General features: G+C 38.5%; 3 protein-coding genes across 4 annotated transcripts in view; 2 read left to right on the forward strand and 1 right to left on the reverse strand.

Moving 5' to 3' along the window:
- Positions 1-15,000, forward strand: part of LOC140924473 (uncharacterized) — a 24,710-nt gene that overhangs the window by 66 nt on the left and 9,644 nt on the right. Inside the window, exons 1-7 of one of the 2 annotated variants that reach the window (XM_073374498.1) lie at positions 1-358; positions 1,188-1,343; positions 1,915-2,123; positions 2,377-2,486; positions 3,006-3,158; positions 5,673-5,841; positions 6,658-6,826. The exon at positions 1-358 is cut by the window's left edge and continues 66 nt beyond it. In XM_073374498.1, the coding sequence (XP_073230599.1) occupies positions 1-358; positions 1,188-1,343; positions 1,915-2,123; positions 2,377-2,486; positions 3,006-3,158; positions 5,673-5,841; positions 6,658-6,813 (1,311 nt within the window). In that variant the 3' untranslated portion in view covers positions 6,814-6,826. Of the gene's footprint in view, positions 359-1,187; positions 1,344-1,914; positions 2,124-2,376; positions 2,487-3,005; positions 3,159-5,672; positions 5,842-6,657; positions 7,931-15,000 lie in introns of those variants that run through there. The other variant, XM_073374497.1, reaches the window with a different exon arrangement.
- Positions 7,015-14,328, reverse strand: LOC140924475 (transmembrane protein 50A-like). The gene is made up of 6 exons (XM_073374500.1): positions 14,143-14,328; positions 12,091-12,191; positions 11,693-11,760; positions 10,261-10,353; positions 8,600-8,660; positions 7,015-7,927 (listed from the first exon to the last, which is right to left on the reverse strand). Exons 1-6 carry the CDS (start codon positions 14,233-14,235, stop codon positions 7,885-7,887), a joined length of 459 nt encoding a protein of 152 aa, XP_073230601.1. The 5' UTR covers positions 14,236-14,328; the 3' UTR covers positions 7,015-7,884.
- LOC140924474 (proteasome subunit beta type-3-like) overlaps positions 14,410-15,000 on the forward strand; it is a 1,731-nt gene continuing 1,140 nt past the window's right edge. Inside the window, exon 1 of the mRNA XM_073374499.1 lies at positions 14,410-15,000. This exon is cut by the window's right edge and continues 1,140 nt beyond it. Coding sequence (XP_073230600.1) covers positions 14,521-15,000 — 480 coding nt within the window. The 5' untranslated portion in view covers positions 14,410-14,520.

A 15,000-nucleotide genomic window follows, 5' to 3' on the forward strand; every position in this document is an offset into this window, starting at 1 on the left:
AATATCTCTCAACTGCCGCTTGAATTAATAGATGAGATTTTGAAACATCTAGATTCGATTTCGCTCGTTAAATCACGAGAAGTCTGTCGATCATGGCGTGCTTTGCACTTCCAACGAAAGTACAATTTGGTTTGGAGATGCCTCTGTTTAAGAGACATAGATTGGGATATTTTGATCGAAATAACTGGAAAAAGAGTCGTCGTTGGATGCGAAGATCCTGATTCCTCCTATAAAAATAAAAAACATGCCTCACTGATGGTTGACAGTGTAGACTGGGCGGCGGTTTATCGAGAATGGTTCCGTAGCCGCCATATTGGCAAGTGGCCAAGTATGGCATGTGAGTTTAACTGTCACAGAGGTGAGTAAAATGTTACCTACCTACCTCCTGGCGGGAAAGGCGTCGGTAATTTTTAGTGGGCGGGACAACACAAGAACGTAGGAAAACGTACCTAAAATAATGAAAATTCATCATTAAAAAAAAAAAAATACTTGGTTAAGGGACAGGAAACCCTTGCACTTGTCTGTCGATGGCCCTCTCCTGAGTGGAGGGACCAGCCCCCTGAGCTGTAAATATAATTTGGTCTTTGGATAATGTCTTGGTCAAATTGCAAAATACCTGGCCCACTAAGTATCTAACTTAAAAAACCGCTCCTGCAATCCCGCAGTCGTCCGATTTCCATAATAAATTTTCACATCAACTGCAGGAGTGCTGGGCTACAGGAGCACTACTATACTTTGTTCTATAAGCACACTTGATTCCGATTGTGGGAGTGCGGGACTGCAGGAGCACTCGTTTTACTCACTTAGATTGAACTATTCAGTATAAAAGAACACGACTGTGGCACTACAGGAGCAGTTTTTCAAGTAAGACATTAAGTGGGCTGGGTATACTGCAATTGCTCCAAAGTCTTGTCACTAAATTGTGGCCTTGTCTGATGAAATCCCACCTACAGTCAGGCTTGATGATTCAATCATTACAAAGGTAAAGAATGTGTCAAATGAATGGAATGGTTATCCAGAAATTTTTACAGTTTCTTGAGCTTTAGAAATTTCTAGGCAATGTTTTCTACTGCGAACAGTTATTTTACAGAAAAAAGTCATTGTGTGCCCCTGGAACAAGACACCTGTATGCAATCCCATACTTTTTTGTCCAATGTAACAGTACCTTTTATCTTTACTAACTGCAGGTGCAGTGTGGGATATTAAGTACTCTGGTGATCGATTGGTAACTTGTGGGGAGGATGGTACCATTCGCATATGGGATAGCTGGACAGGTCACTGCGTAAGATCTATTACAGCTCATCAAAGGGCTGTGCTGTCTATTTCTCTGAGGCAAGCACTAGGTTTGTAGAGTTTTTATGCTAGATACCTATTCTTAGACTATAAACTCTTCTGATAGAATACCAGGATTTTTCCTTTTACTAAAAAATCATATCTTCATCGCGCGCAGTGAAGATACTATTTTTATTTTTCACGTGTGAGAATATTGGTGTCGCCATAGTAACTAACATTAAGTTTGACTTTTTGGAACAGAAAATATAAGTATTATTGTCTTTAATTCTCCTTTACAACTTTATATCCGAGTTTCATAACATTTTTGTGACATGCATTTTGCGATAGCTGTGCACTTTAATAATATTGCACTATTTTGCTGTTTCGAAAATGAATTTCTAAAAAAGTTGTGTTTTATGTAGGAATTTCATCAGTATCTATAAAATAAACAGAACATCACATGGCCACTTGGGGATACGAATTTTATCTTCTCGTGCTGAAAGTATCTCCCACTCGTTTGCTTCGCTTAGTCATGAGAGATACTTTCAGCACTCAAAGATAAAATTCGTATCCTCGGGCGGCGATGTAATATCCTCTATTTCTAGATATAAATTATTATCATATTCCAATGGTATTTTTTAGGATCGTCACCACATGCCGACATGCCCCACGACTTGATGGTATCTGGTTCTAAAGATTGTTCAGTCAAAGTCTGGGAGTTAAATATCCCAGGCCCTGCTCTTGTCACCTTGCATGGACATGTTGCTTGTGTCAACTGTGTTGCTGTGGAGTCTAACTTAGCAGCTTCTGCTTCGGACGATGGTTCCATTAGAGTCTGGGATATCACAACGGTTTGTTTTTGTAACTTCATTACAAAGCATGCAACAACCATCATCAGCCTTGTGAGGTGACAGGTTGTGTAACAGAAAAGTTGCGAATCCCCAAGTCACCTCACAACGCTGATGAAGTCTGAGTGATTTGGACTAAAATAATATTCATTCGTTGTCTTATTTCTTGCTTTGAGTTTTGGAATTTTCTGTACTAATGTCTTTGCAACAGCAGGTGAAAAACCTTTTTGGTAACCTTTTTTTCCATTGTTTTCAGGGTCAGTGCTGCCATGAGCTCAGTAACCTAGGGGAGTGGGTGAAGTACGTGAGATTTTGGACGCAGGAAACCCTTCTTTTTGTCACTGACAACTGTAAATCGGTTTTATGGTGAGTATCTGCCAATCTCATTTCCCAATGGTCCCTTCTTTTTTTGCTGCTCTCTTGCTGTAGGAGCTGGAAGGAGAGAGGCCTGGGAATAAGTTTGAGTATGAGCCTTATGGTCAAACCAAGGGGGACTGGGTATGATTCTGTGTTTTGTGAGATAAACAACACAAGAGCCACAAAGTCCGAAAGAGTACACCAAGCTTGGCAAAACCCTCAGATTTGGTGCTGAGAAATGTATGGATTGCCACACACTGTCTGGACATCTATATAATTATTTCTTAGAAAATTCTGGAAGATTTTGAAAGCCTGTATCAGTCCCATTCAGTATTGGCCTGATAAACACCAGCCTTGATGATTTTGAAAAGCTCAGACTGCTATTTCTGGCTATGTGGGTTCCATGTTGTTGCATGATCCTATAATTCATTGACTCGTAGCCAGTCCCCCCTCGGTTTGCACCATTATATAGCAAATGAATTTAAATTATGTAACATAAATGTTATTTTTTGATGTTTTGTTTTGCAGGTCCGTGAAAGGTTGGAGGCCCTTATCATCTGTTCAATTGTCTGATACAACGACTCAAGGCAGCTCATCACCCTTAAACCCAGGGGTACAGGGTGCTGTCCTCAGGGGTCAAACATCACTTGTGTTAACACACTCATATGGACTTTTCTCTTGGTAAATATTTTAGACTTATTGGACGAGGTTGAGCAAAATATTGTTTTGTCATTGGTGAGCAGATCAATAATAATAAATTATTATTATTATTTGCCGAATTCATTCAGTCACTGAGTTTGTTTTTTGATAAATATCTGTGGGAAGCTGCCATTTTCACACAAGAGCCATTGCAAGAAGGAGAAAAGCGTGGTTTCATTTGCGCGTAAGCAGAATGTCATTTGCAGCCAAACACACTTGGACGAAATTGCGCATGAGGGTCATTCCACAGTATTCCGTCTGTTGCGGAAGGGAAATTCAGAGACACTAATCATGTTGTAGTGTAATAAGTTTTTTTCATTTACTTCTGGATATTTAGGGAGTTTTTATGTCTTTTAGGGAGCTATCATTTCTAGTCTCATGCTTTTCTCTTAAATGCATTATTTAGCTCGCAGACCATCAAAAGAGGGCTGTTGCGGAGGGGAACAGAAAATACTGTGTTCAAAGTTTTTTTATTTCATTCTTAATTTTCTATGAATTCTGGAATGGTATCCTAAGCTCACTGGTTTTTTCCATTTTATCAACTTATGTTAATTACAAGAATCATAAAAGGAAACTTAAATGTACAGCTCTTTTTCAGTGAGGCAGGATCCAAGACCACCATCCACTGTTGCGGAGGGGAAGTTGCGGAGGGGAAAATGTGTCCACATTTCAGTATTCATAAAACAAGCCACGAAAACCTAATTATAACGACAATATTTTAATATATGAACTTCAACAACTTTACATTGGCTTTATATTTATTAATGTCTCTGCTCCTTTATGATGCATGTCTAACGCGAAGTGACTTAATTATAAAACAAATAATGACAAGTTGGCGATAATGGGGGAGCACTGCCGTGCGCTAGGTTAGCGTGTGCGACTTCCGGCGATGGCGTGAGCAAATTTAAAAGAACCTCACTTATCTCCCCAGCACTACGAGCTGAATGCAATACAGTACGTGCTGGATCAGACAAGAGTATCGGTTTGCAGGCGATATTAAACGGCAATGCAGCCAACAAGCTTGAGGGAAGTCCCTGCACAGACTTAACCGCACTGCGAGGAGTGTCCCTAGTTTATTTGATGGCATAGCACAAAACAAAGCCCAAACCTCGTCTCCAAAGGGAGGGAGCTAGGGAGGGAAAATTTTTACAAGAATAGTATACTGAGCGCTTAAACCTTGCTGAACACTGGAACCCCCTGAACAGTTGTTCTACGCTTTTCTAGCTAGACGCATGTCTGCTGGCATCGCCAGTAGAAAAGGCTGTACTACAAGACAGCTCAGCGTTGCATGTGCAAACTCTTAGCCATGAATAGTGCTTTGAAAATATTGGCCAATGCTGTGGCTCGTACTAGCCTGCTTAAGACAACAAGGCCGTAAAGTTCTATGCTAGAATACAATGCATCTTAGAGCTCGCTGACCTTGACAACCTGACTACACAATTGCTTTGTTGAAAAAGAACCGCCATGAATGGGTTACTGATAACCAGCGTCACGTTCCATTAACTACATTTTATTGGCGTGACAGTAAAATTGCTTTTATTTTTAATAGGGTCACTTCTCACTTTCTTTCTGAACTTTCTACTTCTTTCAGTGTTAGAAGGCATTTTTTAAAATTCAATACTTCTCAACTCAGCAAGAAAGCCATATTGAATTTGAACACATGGTTTTAGCTATCCCACAATGCATTGTTTGAGTACAAACTCACAACAGAATTCCCCTCCGCAACAAAATTTCCCCTCCGCAACAGAAACTAATCATTCTTTATCAAATTCAGCTAAAAACGTGAAATCCATTAGAACATAATAAAATTAAGCCTTGGTCAAAAATTAGAAGATATGAAAACAGAAAGTTGAATTAATTATTTGTTAGCCTGAAAATAAAACTATCAGGCCTCAAAATGTTGCGGAGGGGAAAACAGCATCCATGACATTGTCTGCTGCTGTCATTATGGTGAAAATATCAATGTTGGTCAATACTAAAGTAACTTTGCATTAAGTAGTTTTTGTCCCATACCAGCTCAGCAAAATTTTTGTTAATAATTTGTTATCAGCAACACATTTAACTTTCCCCTCCGCAACAGCTATTTTCACTGTATATGGTAATTGATGATAATTTATGCATACACGACAACTGACAACAAACAAAGTTTACCATTTTCACATACTATAACTAGTATATTTTCAATTTGTCAAGAAATTGAGTGAAACAAACAATTTTGATTTTTGATATTTTCTGTCCAAATTACTGTGGAATGACCCATGAGCAGGCCATTACTTGTAGGCAGTTATTTGTAGGTCACTTGGTGGGCTGTAGGCCAATGAAAAGGAAGAAAAAATTGCACCAGATGATAACAGCCCTTCTTAATATACGCTAATGCAGCATCTAATTAAATGTCATGTAAGGGTAGAGCAACAAATGTCACGGCTTTACAATGGTAACATACTTCGCATCGGCGGGTGATACATATTGTTTCTCTTTTTCTACTCCCATTTTTAGGGAGAACCAATCAGATAGTAGCTTCATACATAACTTTTCTCTGATTGGTGAACATACTCAGAATGTCCAACGAGGAGAATGTTTAGCTATGCATGGAGCTTTGGTTGCCATAGGAACACGTTCAGGCGCAGTTTTTGTGTACCACCTTAATGGGAAGTGGAAAGATCAGGTGAGTAAACCTAAAAACTCTTAACTGACGCAGTTTATATGGTGCACTTCAATACTTTCCCTTACTATTATAGATGATTTCCTGCATTTTTCTGAGCTACATGTTTATCTTCATTAGTTTTCAATGTATCACAGGCCATTATTTGGTGGGCTTGATTCCGCTGCTCTCTTCAAGAAAAGAGCAATGACTCATTTACAGAACAGAGACTGCTAATCGAGCCTAGCCTTCTGGTAGTGTGCAAAAAATGATTAAGATATTATGCAGAATTTTCAGCTTGTCAGAAAAGGCGTCAGAAAAGGTCTATAACCCTTTAAACCCGAAGATCAAAATTTGGTTCTTATTCGTTGCCCCTAAATGTTTGCAATAGTGTAAACAAACTTCCTACCAAGTGAAAATTTTAATTTTTATCCAACTGATTTGGTAAATACTAAAACAACTATCCCCCTCAGGGTTGGTGAACTTGGTATACAGCTATTTCGAGAAAGGTTGTCGGAAAAACTGTGCACGCGACAATCACGAAAGGTAATATGGGATATGATCGATGCACTTTTCCTGACGCTGTAGCTGCTGAATCTACTTTTGCTGCTTTTGTTAAGCACTCAAAAACATAAGTCTATGGCCTCTTGTGCCATTCTTTGAAATTTCTTTGAAAAACAGTGAACTCAAAATCACCCACAATACCTTTCGGGATTGTCTCGTGCACTTTTTCCAACAACCTTTCTTGAAATAGCTCTATATCCACCACTATTCACCTCCCCTTCGTGGGATAGTTGTAAAATATACGTTGATAGTGAAGCATTTTTCTTTTCCTTTTAGTTTTCTAAGGTTCACTGTGTGTTGCATACAAGTCAGTCACCTGTCAATGCAGTTGCCATTGCTGACGATGGCGAGGGTCCAGTTCTGGCCACTGGGGGAGACAATGGAATTGTAAAGGTCCTTCGCTGGTTTCCACCAAGTATACAGAATGATTAAAACTTCCCAAGAGGTACAATTCAATGTAGTAGTGACAAGTGAAAGTCGGGGAATACACGAACTTTTTAAAATGCAGCACCATTTTAAATTTATGCATAATGAAAGATGAGATATTATTTGGCTAGAGTTATCTGACCAGGTTATTATTTTATACAAGTACAAGAGAATTTAATTTATTTATTATTTTGTATGTAAGGCCTGATTCAAGTGAAAACAACAACAATTACCAAACCAAACTGATTCAAATGCTGTTCTTCTGTCATGCCTACTTTATCAGTTAAGTTGCGCCAGGCTCATGACAGTTTAAAACCAGGCGTAACTGAACATAAGAGACAAAGAGAAAGAATACATAGATATGAAGTGACACTTCAATTTATTGACCATTCTTTTTACTGAAAAATACAGGAAAGTTTAAATAAAAATTATGTATTTATAAAAAGTAACATTCAGCATAGTGTAATCTCTGATTATTAAGTACAAAACACAAATTAAAACTGCAAAAATGATTTTACAATCTTTGAAACAAAGATAGCAATAAGTGTTAGAACAAAAGTTGTATCATGATTCTTTTGCGTATGAAGTTACAGAATGTTGTTTTTAATTCAGTAAAAGTAGCCGGAAGTTCTTCAGGGCAAGTTAAGTTGTAGGGCTTGTATTATTAATATTGTCCATAAATAAAAATACAATGGCTAAGTAAACAAAATACATCAGCATAAGCACATGACCAAACTAGACAAAATTTGTCCCAGAGTGGGATCTCTTACGTAAACAATAATTGACAGTACTGTACTGTATGCACTGTTGTCATGGCATTGCTTTTTAATTCACTGAAAATCTCCCAAATAGTTGTTATGCCATGTTTTGGACACAACATCTATTCAATGGCAAAGCCCAAAACAAAGGACAAGTAGTAAGTTTAGATCACTTAATCTAAATCACGCTTAATTTCTTCAAAATAATACCAATGTTAAATAAACCAAAAAGCTCCCAAGATAATATTTAGTTTATTTTGCACAAAAATTGTGCACGTAATTTATTGTCCTCATCTTTGGTACTGTCCAACTCCTTACTCTACCAACTTTCTTCTGTTCGACCAAACTTGAAAACAATTGCACTGTTGATGAAAACAAAAGAACACATTTTACATTGATCAACAAAATAATTATAGCGAAAAAATAAGGGCTCACATGAAACACCTTCATCCCTTCACTTGTACACTAGTTTGTTTTCCATCATTGAAGAATTAAATGAGGCTCCTTTTGTTTTTAACCTTTATAAAACCAAGGTGCAAAGAAAGTCAGTTTTACAGCCTGCCATTTGGGCAAGCTGTAGCTAGCCTGTACTAGCCCACAAGTAATTTCAACTAGCCCTAAAACCCTTCTTTATTGGCAGGATTGATTACAATCCTTCTGTAATTTGAATTTCCCAAAAAAACAGCACTTGCCTGTCGGGAAAGTCAAGAACAAAAATCACTAGCCAAATAGCAAAATCCACTAGCCCCGGGCTATCGGACACGACTTTCTTTGCACGCTGAAAACTCCAACATCCACAAACAAATGCCCTCGTCTGATTTCCATACATTTCCTTAGAGAACTAGTTGAGAGAATTTGATAAAAGATCAAAGCAATTTTCCTTTCATGGTTGTTTTATTACAGTGTAATTCTCTTAACCATTTCTTTTAAATTGTATTATTATTGTCAGGAGAAAATTGATGTTGGTCTCTCTTGGGACTAATAAAATATTACCCTTGAGAGTGAGCTTAGGTTTAACTAATACAATGACTTGCCTGAAGAAAATCAAAGCATTTTGCAAGAAGATTGCAACACCTGGCCAGGGGTCAGGTTTAGCTGAAAACAAAAATAGTATTGATAACTATGACACACATGGTCATGGAAACATTAGGGCCATTTATACGAGGAAAAATAAGACGCGTCTTACATAAGACGTGTCTTAAATAAGACGCAAACAGTACCATTTATACAAGCATGTCTTGTCTAAGACGAGAACAGCTCGTATAAATGGTTCGCATCTTATTTCTGTTCTTGACTCGTTTTCATTTGGATGTTGCCCGTAGCAACGGCAATCCAACATGGGGCACCAAAAATAATTAACGCATGCGTACTATGCAAAGTTTTTCTCGTCTTAGCTAAGACGCATCTTATCTAAGAACAGGTGTTAAGGGCTGTTATAAAATAAGACATGTCTTAGCTAAGTCGCATCTTATTTTAGACAAAATGTGCCGTTTATACAGAAAGTTCGTGTCCTATTTAAGACGTGTTTTATTTTTCCTTGTATAAATGGCCCTATTGTATGCACACTTCCAATGGGTGCTGTATGCATGTCTGCATGTGCAAACCCTTAAAATCCACATGCCAATTTTGCAGCCTGATCTCCATACATTTTCCTTGAACAACTAGTTTTGAGAATTTGATAAAAGATCAAAGACTTTTTTCCACTGGTGGTCATTTCATTACATGCTATTCTCATAACCTTTTCGCTTGATTGTTGTTGTTATTGGTTTAGTTGTTGATGATGTATGGGAAATGTAACAATAAATTGATGTTGGCCAGTAAGATTAATTTTATTGTTAGCCTGAGGTGACTGTGATTTGGGATTGCCATACATGTAGGTAGTGGTGTTAAGGGAGCGGTCAGGGTGGTGGTATATACTGTACCTTAAAACCATATCTTTTAGTAACAAGAACTACTTGTAACCACAGGAAACTATCTCTAAGACAAACACCTTTGGGACCTAGCTGAAACTATGTGTCCATCTTAGAGAGACCTCCACATAGGCAGGGACAATCTAGCTGTTCATTTTAGCAAGAAGGAAATTGAGGTTAAAAATACCCTAAGTCTAAACTGGTCTGAAATCATATGAGTAATTTACAATTAGTGGTCGTCCGATTTGAGCAAAAGGTTGCATACTGTGGACAAACTTAGAAACTAACAAACCTAATCAGAAGAACTGTGCTCACAAATTCAAATGCAGTCATGGAATGAGACCGAGTGGTTGTTTACATATACCATTAAATTTTACAAAACGTTTCCAGAAAATCCAGTTGGAAAGTAAAATTTACTTTTGGAACACAACTCTTTGGGTCGTTCCAGAGGAAAATCTCCAGGAGCAACTGAACTTCTGAAAAGGTAGTCTTGTTTTCTCAGTCAGAATGTTCCAAATGGAAATTTGTGTTCTATTTCTTCATAGCCATCTTTGATAACAGTTTCAGGCTTTCGTGGCCCTTTTTCGCTAAAATGGAACTGATCTGTACAAATGGTAAATGCGATTCCAGAATGAAATTTACTAATTTATCACGAATTTTGCTTACTGTTTGGCCAAACTGTGAACCAGCCAGATTGTCCATGTGACAGTAAACAACCAACATTTTCTAATTTTGTGCCATGCATATAATTTATTGGGATGAACATCCATGGTTAGTGACATTACCTGGAACAACAAATTCACCAAACAGAATCCAGGAGGCTGCAATTAAGCTACCAAATAACAGGACAAATCCCATCAATAGCCACACCCTGGCACCTGTCAAGACATTAGTCACAAAATAGATAATAATTTGGAAATTATTAGTAGTAAAGTCATTACTAGCACAATCCTGCTTCAATTAATATAAGGAAATAAGATACCAAGGGAGATTTTCAATGAGATTTTCAGACAAACGAAAGTGTCCATTGAGTGGGTTTCCACTGTAGTTTTATTAGGTAAGTAAGGAGACCAATATCACTTTTATAAAGCAGTCTGTTGAACTTTAAATTTGTATCATACACCTGCAGAAGACAAAGTTCTTAGAGGTGGATTAACACAACTACCATGCAAATATTGTCGTTTTCAATATTTGGGTTTGAAAAGAAATATTGGCTTGAATTCACATAAGAATTATTGGCTGTGTTAATGCACATAAATACAACCACCTTGCAAGAAATAAAACAATACTCATCTGAGCTCATCTTTACTGATAAGAAATTAACCCTTCAAGTCTCAATCTTAATGTACAAATTCTCAAGACTGTTCTCCATACATTTCCTTAAAGAATAAGTTGAGAGAATTTGATAAAAGATCAAGGCATTTTCCCTTTTATCTCTTAATAATGTAATATCATTAGGAAGAAAATTGCTTTTGGTCACTTTTGGGGTTACTTTAGCCTGTGAACAGGCTCTCTGTTTGGGGAAAGGGTGAAAAAATCGAGAGGAGAAAGAAGGGAAAGGGTGAGAGCCTGTAGACAAACATTTGGGACCGTCGTTCCATGGCACCTGCTGTGCATCAGATCCTGATGCAAACTCCCGTTGGTGAGAACACTGACTGATGACAGGTTTGATTTACATCGCTTTTTTTGGTCGGCACGTAGCATGTGATTTGATTTAAATAATCGCTTGTAAACAGGTCTTCTGATCTTGAACATGGCATCTTCTGGCTCTTGACTGATGAGCTTTTTTAGCCACAATGAAAGTTCTTGCATCAGAGGGCAAATCACGCCGACCAGAAACAATAACCACAGAACATCAATATGCATGTCACAACCTCTCAAATAAGCGGCAAAAATCACATTTTCTCATTTAAAACTAAACCCTCCAGAGCAGAAAAATCTCGAAAAAGCAGCATTTTGGCACAAGGTAAAAGTTGTGTGTTGCCTACCAACCCCTTTTTTACACACGAAATTGATTACATTCCAATATATCCAAGTGACAGATAACGATCTTGCTGACAGATGATCGGCAATTACAAGACAAGAAGGCGGAATAGCGGCCTCAAATGTTTGTCCACAGGCTCTCACCCTTTTCCTTCCCTCTCCTCGCAATTTTTTCACCCCACCCCAAAACAGACAGCCTGTTCACAGGCTAAGGTTACTTGAATTCAAACTTGCCTCTCTGTCCTATACACCCCGTGGTGTAGGATTCACCTCTGACCTGGGCATTGGAAACTGCATTTACCCTACAAGGAAAAATTCATTGAAAATTATTATTCTTTCAGAACTAAAATTTTTACCAGCAGTAAGAAAATTAACAAACATTTGAAGAACACAACACAACATTTGAGTTTGGAAAACATGTTATGGATACAAAATGGAGCTGTATATGAAGTAGAAGAAACAAAGAGTGCTTATTACATATAGAGAAAATGTGAAATTAAGGTCACAAGTTTTACAAAAAGAAATTGATGTAGATACAAGTTCTTATCTCAGAATGTCCCTGAAAAAGGAACCATCCCATGCTTTAAATTGAAGTTCAGAAAAAATACTAGGTTAAATGTAAAAAAACCTACATGAACAAAGCAAAGGAGGCTATGGCTCCAGGTGTGTGATAGGCAGGCTCAAAAGGATCTGTAGCTGCGGCATCGATGATAATCCACCAACCAATGAAGAACTGTTGATTGAAAGGATATAATAATTTTGTGTTATTAGCCATGCATAAGGTGAAGATGTCTGGATATCTACCTAAGACATGAGGGTGGTGGAGTTGAGTACTGATGTAAGTTAGAGTTGTAGCTGGGCTAGGGAAGCTTTCTACATAAGAAAATAACAATTTTTATTATTGTACACACTCTTGCTTAACAATCAATGATGGCAATGAAAATATTGAAATTAAAATTAGAGTACTGGCTGCCTGGAATAACTATAAGGGCTAGCAGAGCCAGGCAGCCAGTTGACATCAACATTAAATAGAAATAAATTAAAGGTCAGCAAGATACTGTGGCACAGACATCAGTGTTATGACATTAACCCTTTACGTCCTAGTAGTGTCCAACAGCAATTTTCTCCTAACGATATTCATACATTATCATGAGATGAGGTTATGAGAATTAATAAAATGATCATGTAGGAGAAAATACTTTGATCTTTTATCAAATTCTCTTATCTAATTCTTAAAGGAAATGTATAGAGATCAGTTTGGAGAATTTGTATGTGGATATTGGGGCTTAAAGGGTTAACCTGATACTGAGGAAATGAAACTCCTGATACACAGATGCCACAGGTGAGGAAAATATGACAGAAGAAAGGAACATCAGCAGACCAGCAATGGAACAACATGCAGGAATAGTGAGAATTGTAATGCTCCAATCACAGCCAACCATTCATGAATATTATGATACAAAGGCCACTGCTCAATCACTCAACCTCATCGCCTGAAGAAGACTAGTGGCTGAAACATCGTGATCTATACCCCAAGTGACTATACCATCATTGGTGTGATGTTAAACCCCTACCTCCCAATATTACATGGCCTTGTGGTTTGACTGTGTTGTAATACTGAAGAAAGTTTGACTAAACACAGCCAACCATTCATGATCTGGTGAAAACAGCATTCCAATTCTGCATACGACTCCGTCGCTTACATTCCACTTATGATCTAGTGAAAACCAGATTGTCAGGTTCAGAAGCAGAAGCGGAAGGATAAACCAATCAAAATGCACATTCACAACAGGGTGCAAAGAAAGTCACTTTTACAGCTTGCCATTCGGGCAAGCTGAAGCTAACATTTACTAGCCCAAACATCATTTCAACTAGCCCCAAAAGCGTTTTGATGAGCAGATTGATTTCACGGTTCCTCTGTAATTTGAACTCCTCATAAAACTTTACTTGCCCGTCGGGCAAGTTAATAACAGAATTCACCAGCCCGATAGCAAAATCCACTAGCCCCGGGCTATTGGACACTACTTTCTTTGCACGCTGCACAAGCTTTTAGATTGCTTTAATTCTTCCGCTTTTGCTTCTGACTCCAACAATCTGGTCTTCACTAGATCATGAGCGGAACGAAAGCGACAGAGGCGTAAGCAGAATTGGAACACTGTTTTCACCAGATCATAAGCTCTACACTTCTGATTACGACTCCTTCACAAGTGAAAACCAGTCTTTAGTGCATTAATTGCTGGGTATTCTTCATGCCCCGAAAATTCTCAAAACTTAGTTCTATTACTGTGAAACTCACAAAACCGTGAACACCAGAAGTATTTATGGAATGTTATTGTGTCGCGAGAAATAAGCCAACAAGGCGCAAGATAACTGAACCGCAAATGGCAACGGTAATTAGTTTGTGGTTTTGAGGTTTGCTTGCATATCCTGAACTTATTGTGACTGGCCAGTGCACAGTCAACATTCCTGAAATTTTTCAGGTGTTCAAGGTTTTCTGAGTTTGACAGTAATTATTTCAATAGCTGTGTCGCAGTTACCCACTTTTTAAAAATTCTGACCAGTAAGCATGGCTATTAACAGCTGCTACAGGAATGACAATGCCAAAATTCGTAGACTAGAATCAAAATTGGCTATGTTTTAGTATTTCGTACATCATCAAACTTATAAAAGCTTGGGAGTCTCACCAAACTTCCGGCCGTGATTGATGATAGTAAGTTCCTTCTCTCTGTAACTGCCTCGAAATCGGGGCAGTGCATTTGATCAAAACATCCACTCATGATTGCTAGTTGTGTTTAGGACTTTTAGGCTAAGAATTCCTCTTCATCTGGACGATTCTCGATGTATTTTTAGCGATTACCAGCGCTAGCCGATCCCAAGAGAAAACTTCGGATGGAGGCTTAGCAGCCGCTCCAGATTGCTTGGTAGCCCCGTCATCTCAGTTGGTAACCACTCCAATTACTCAGCAAAGCGCCATCTTTCTTTTCGGCGCGGCGGTGTGCTTTTTGACAAAGAAAAACGGGAAAAGGTCTTTGAAAAAAGGATAGAGAAAAAAAGCCAGAAATATGTCTATTATGGAATATAATGGCGCCGCCATCATAGCGATGGTTGGCAAAGATTGCGTGGCCATTGCGGCAGATCGTCGTTTGGGAATCCAAGCACAGACATTGTCTTGCGATTTTCAGAAAGTTTTCCAGATGGGAGATAAGCTGTTTCTTGGTCTTCCTGGCTTGGCTACCGACGTTCAGACCGTATCTAACCGTCTATCGTTTCGGAAGAACTTATACGAACTACGGGAGAACCGCCAGATCAAGCCTAAAACCTTCATGAGCATGGTATCCAACTTGCTCTACGAAAGGAGATTCGGTCCGTATTTCGTGGAACCTGTAATCGCTGGATTAGACCCGAAGACTAACGAGCCTTACATCGCTGCGTTGGATCTGATCGGATGCCCCATGGAGACGAAGGATTTCGTGGTAAGCGGAACCTGCTCAGAGCAGATGTATGGAATGTGTGAATCACTTTGGGAGCCGGACTTGGAACCG

This window comes from Porites lutea, chromosome 14 (assembly GCF_958299795.1).
Source record: "Porites lutea chromosome 14, jaPorLute2.1, whole genome shotgun sequence".
In the NCBI taxonomy this organism is placed as follows: domain Eukaryota; kingdom Metazoa; phylum Cnidaria; class Anthozoa; order Scleractinia; family Poritidae; genus Porites; species Porites lutea.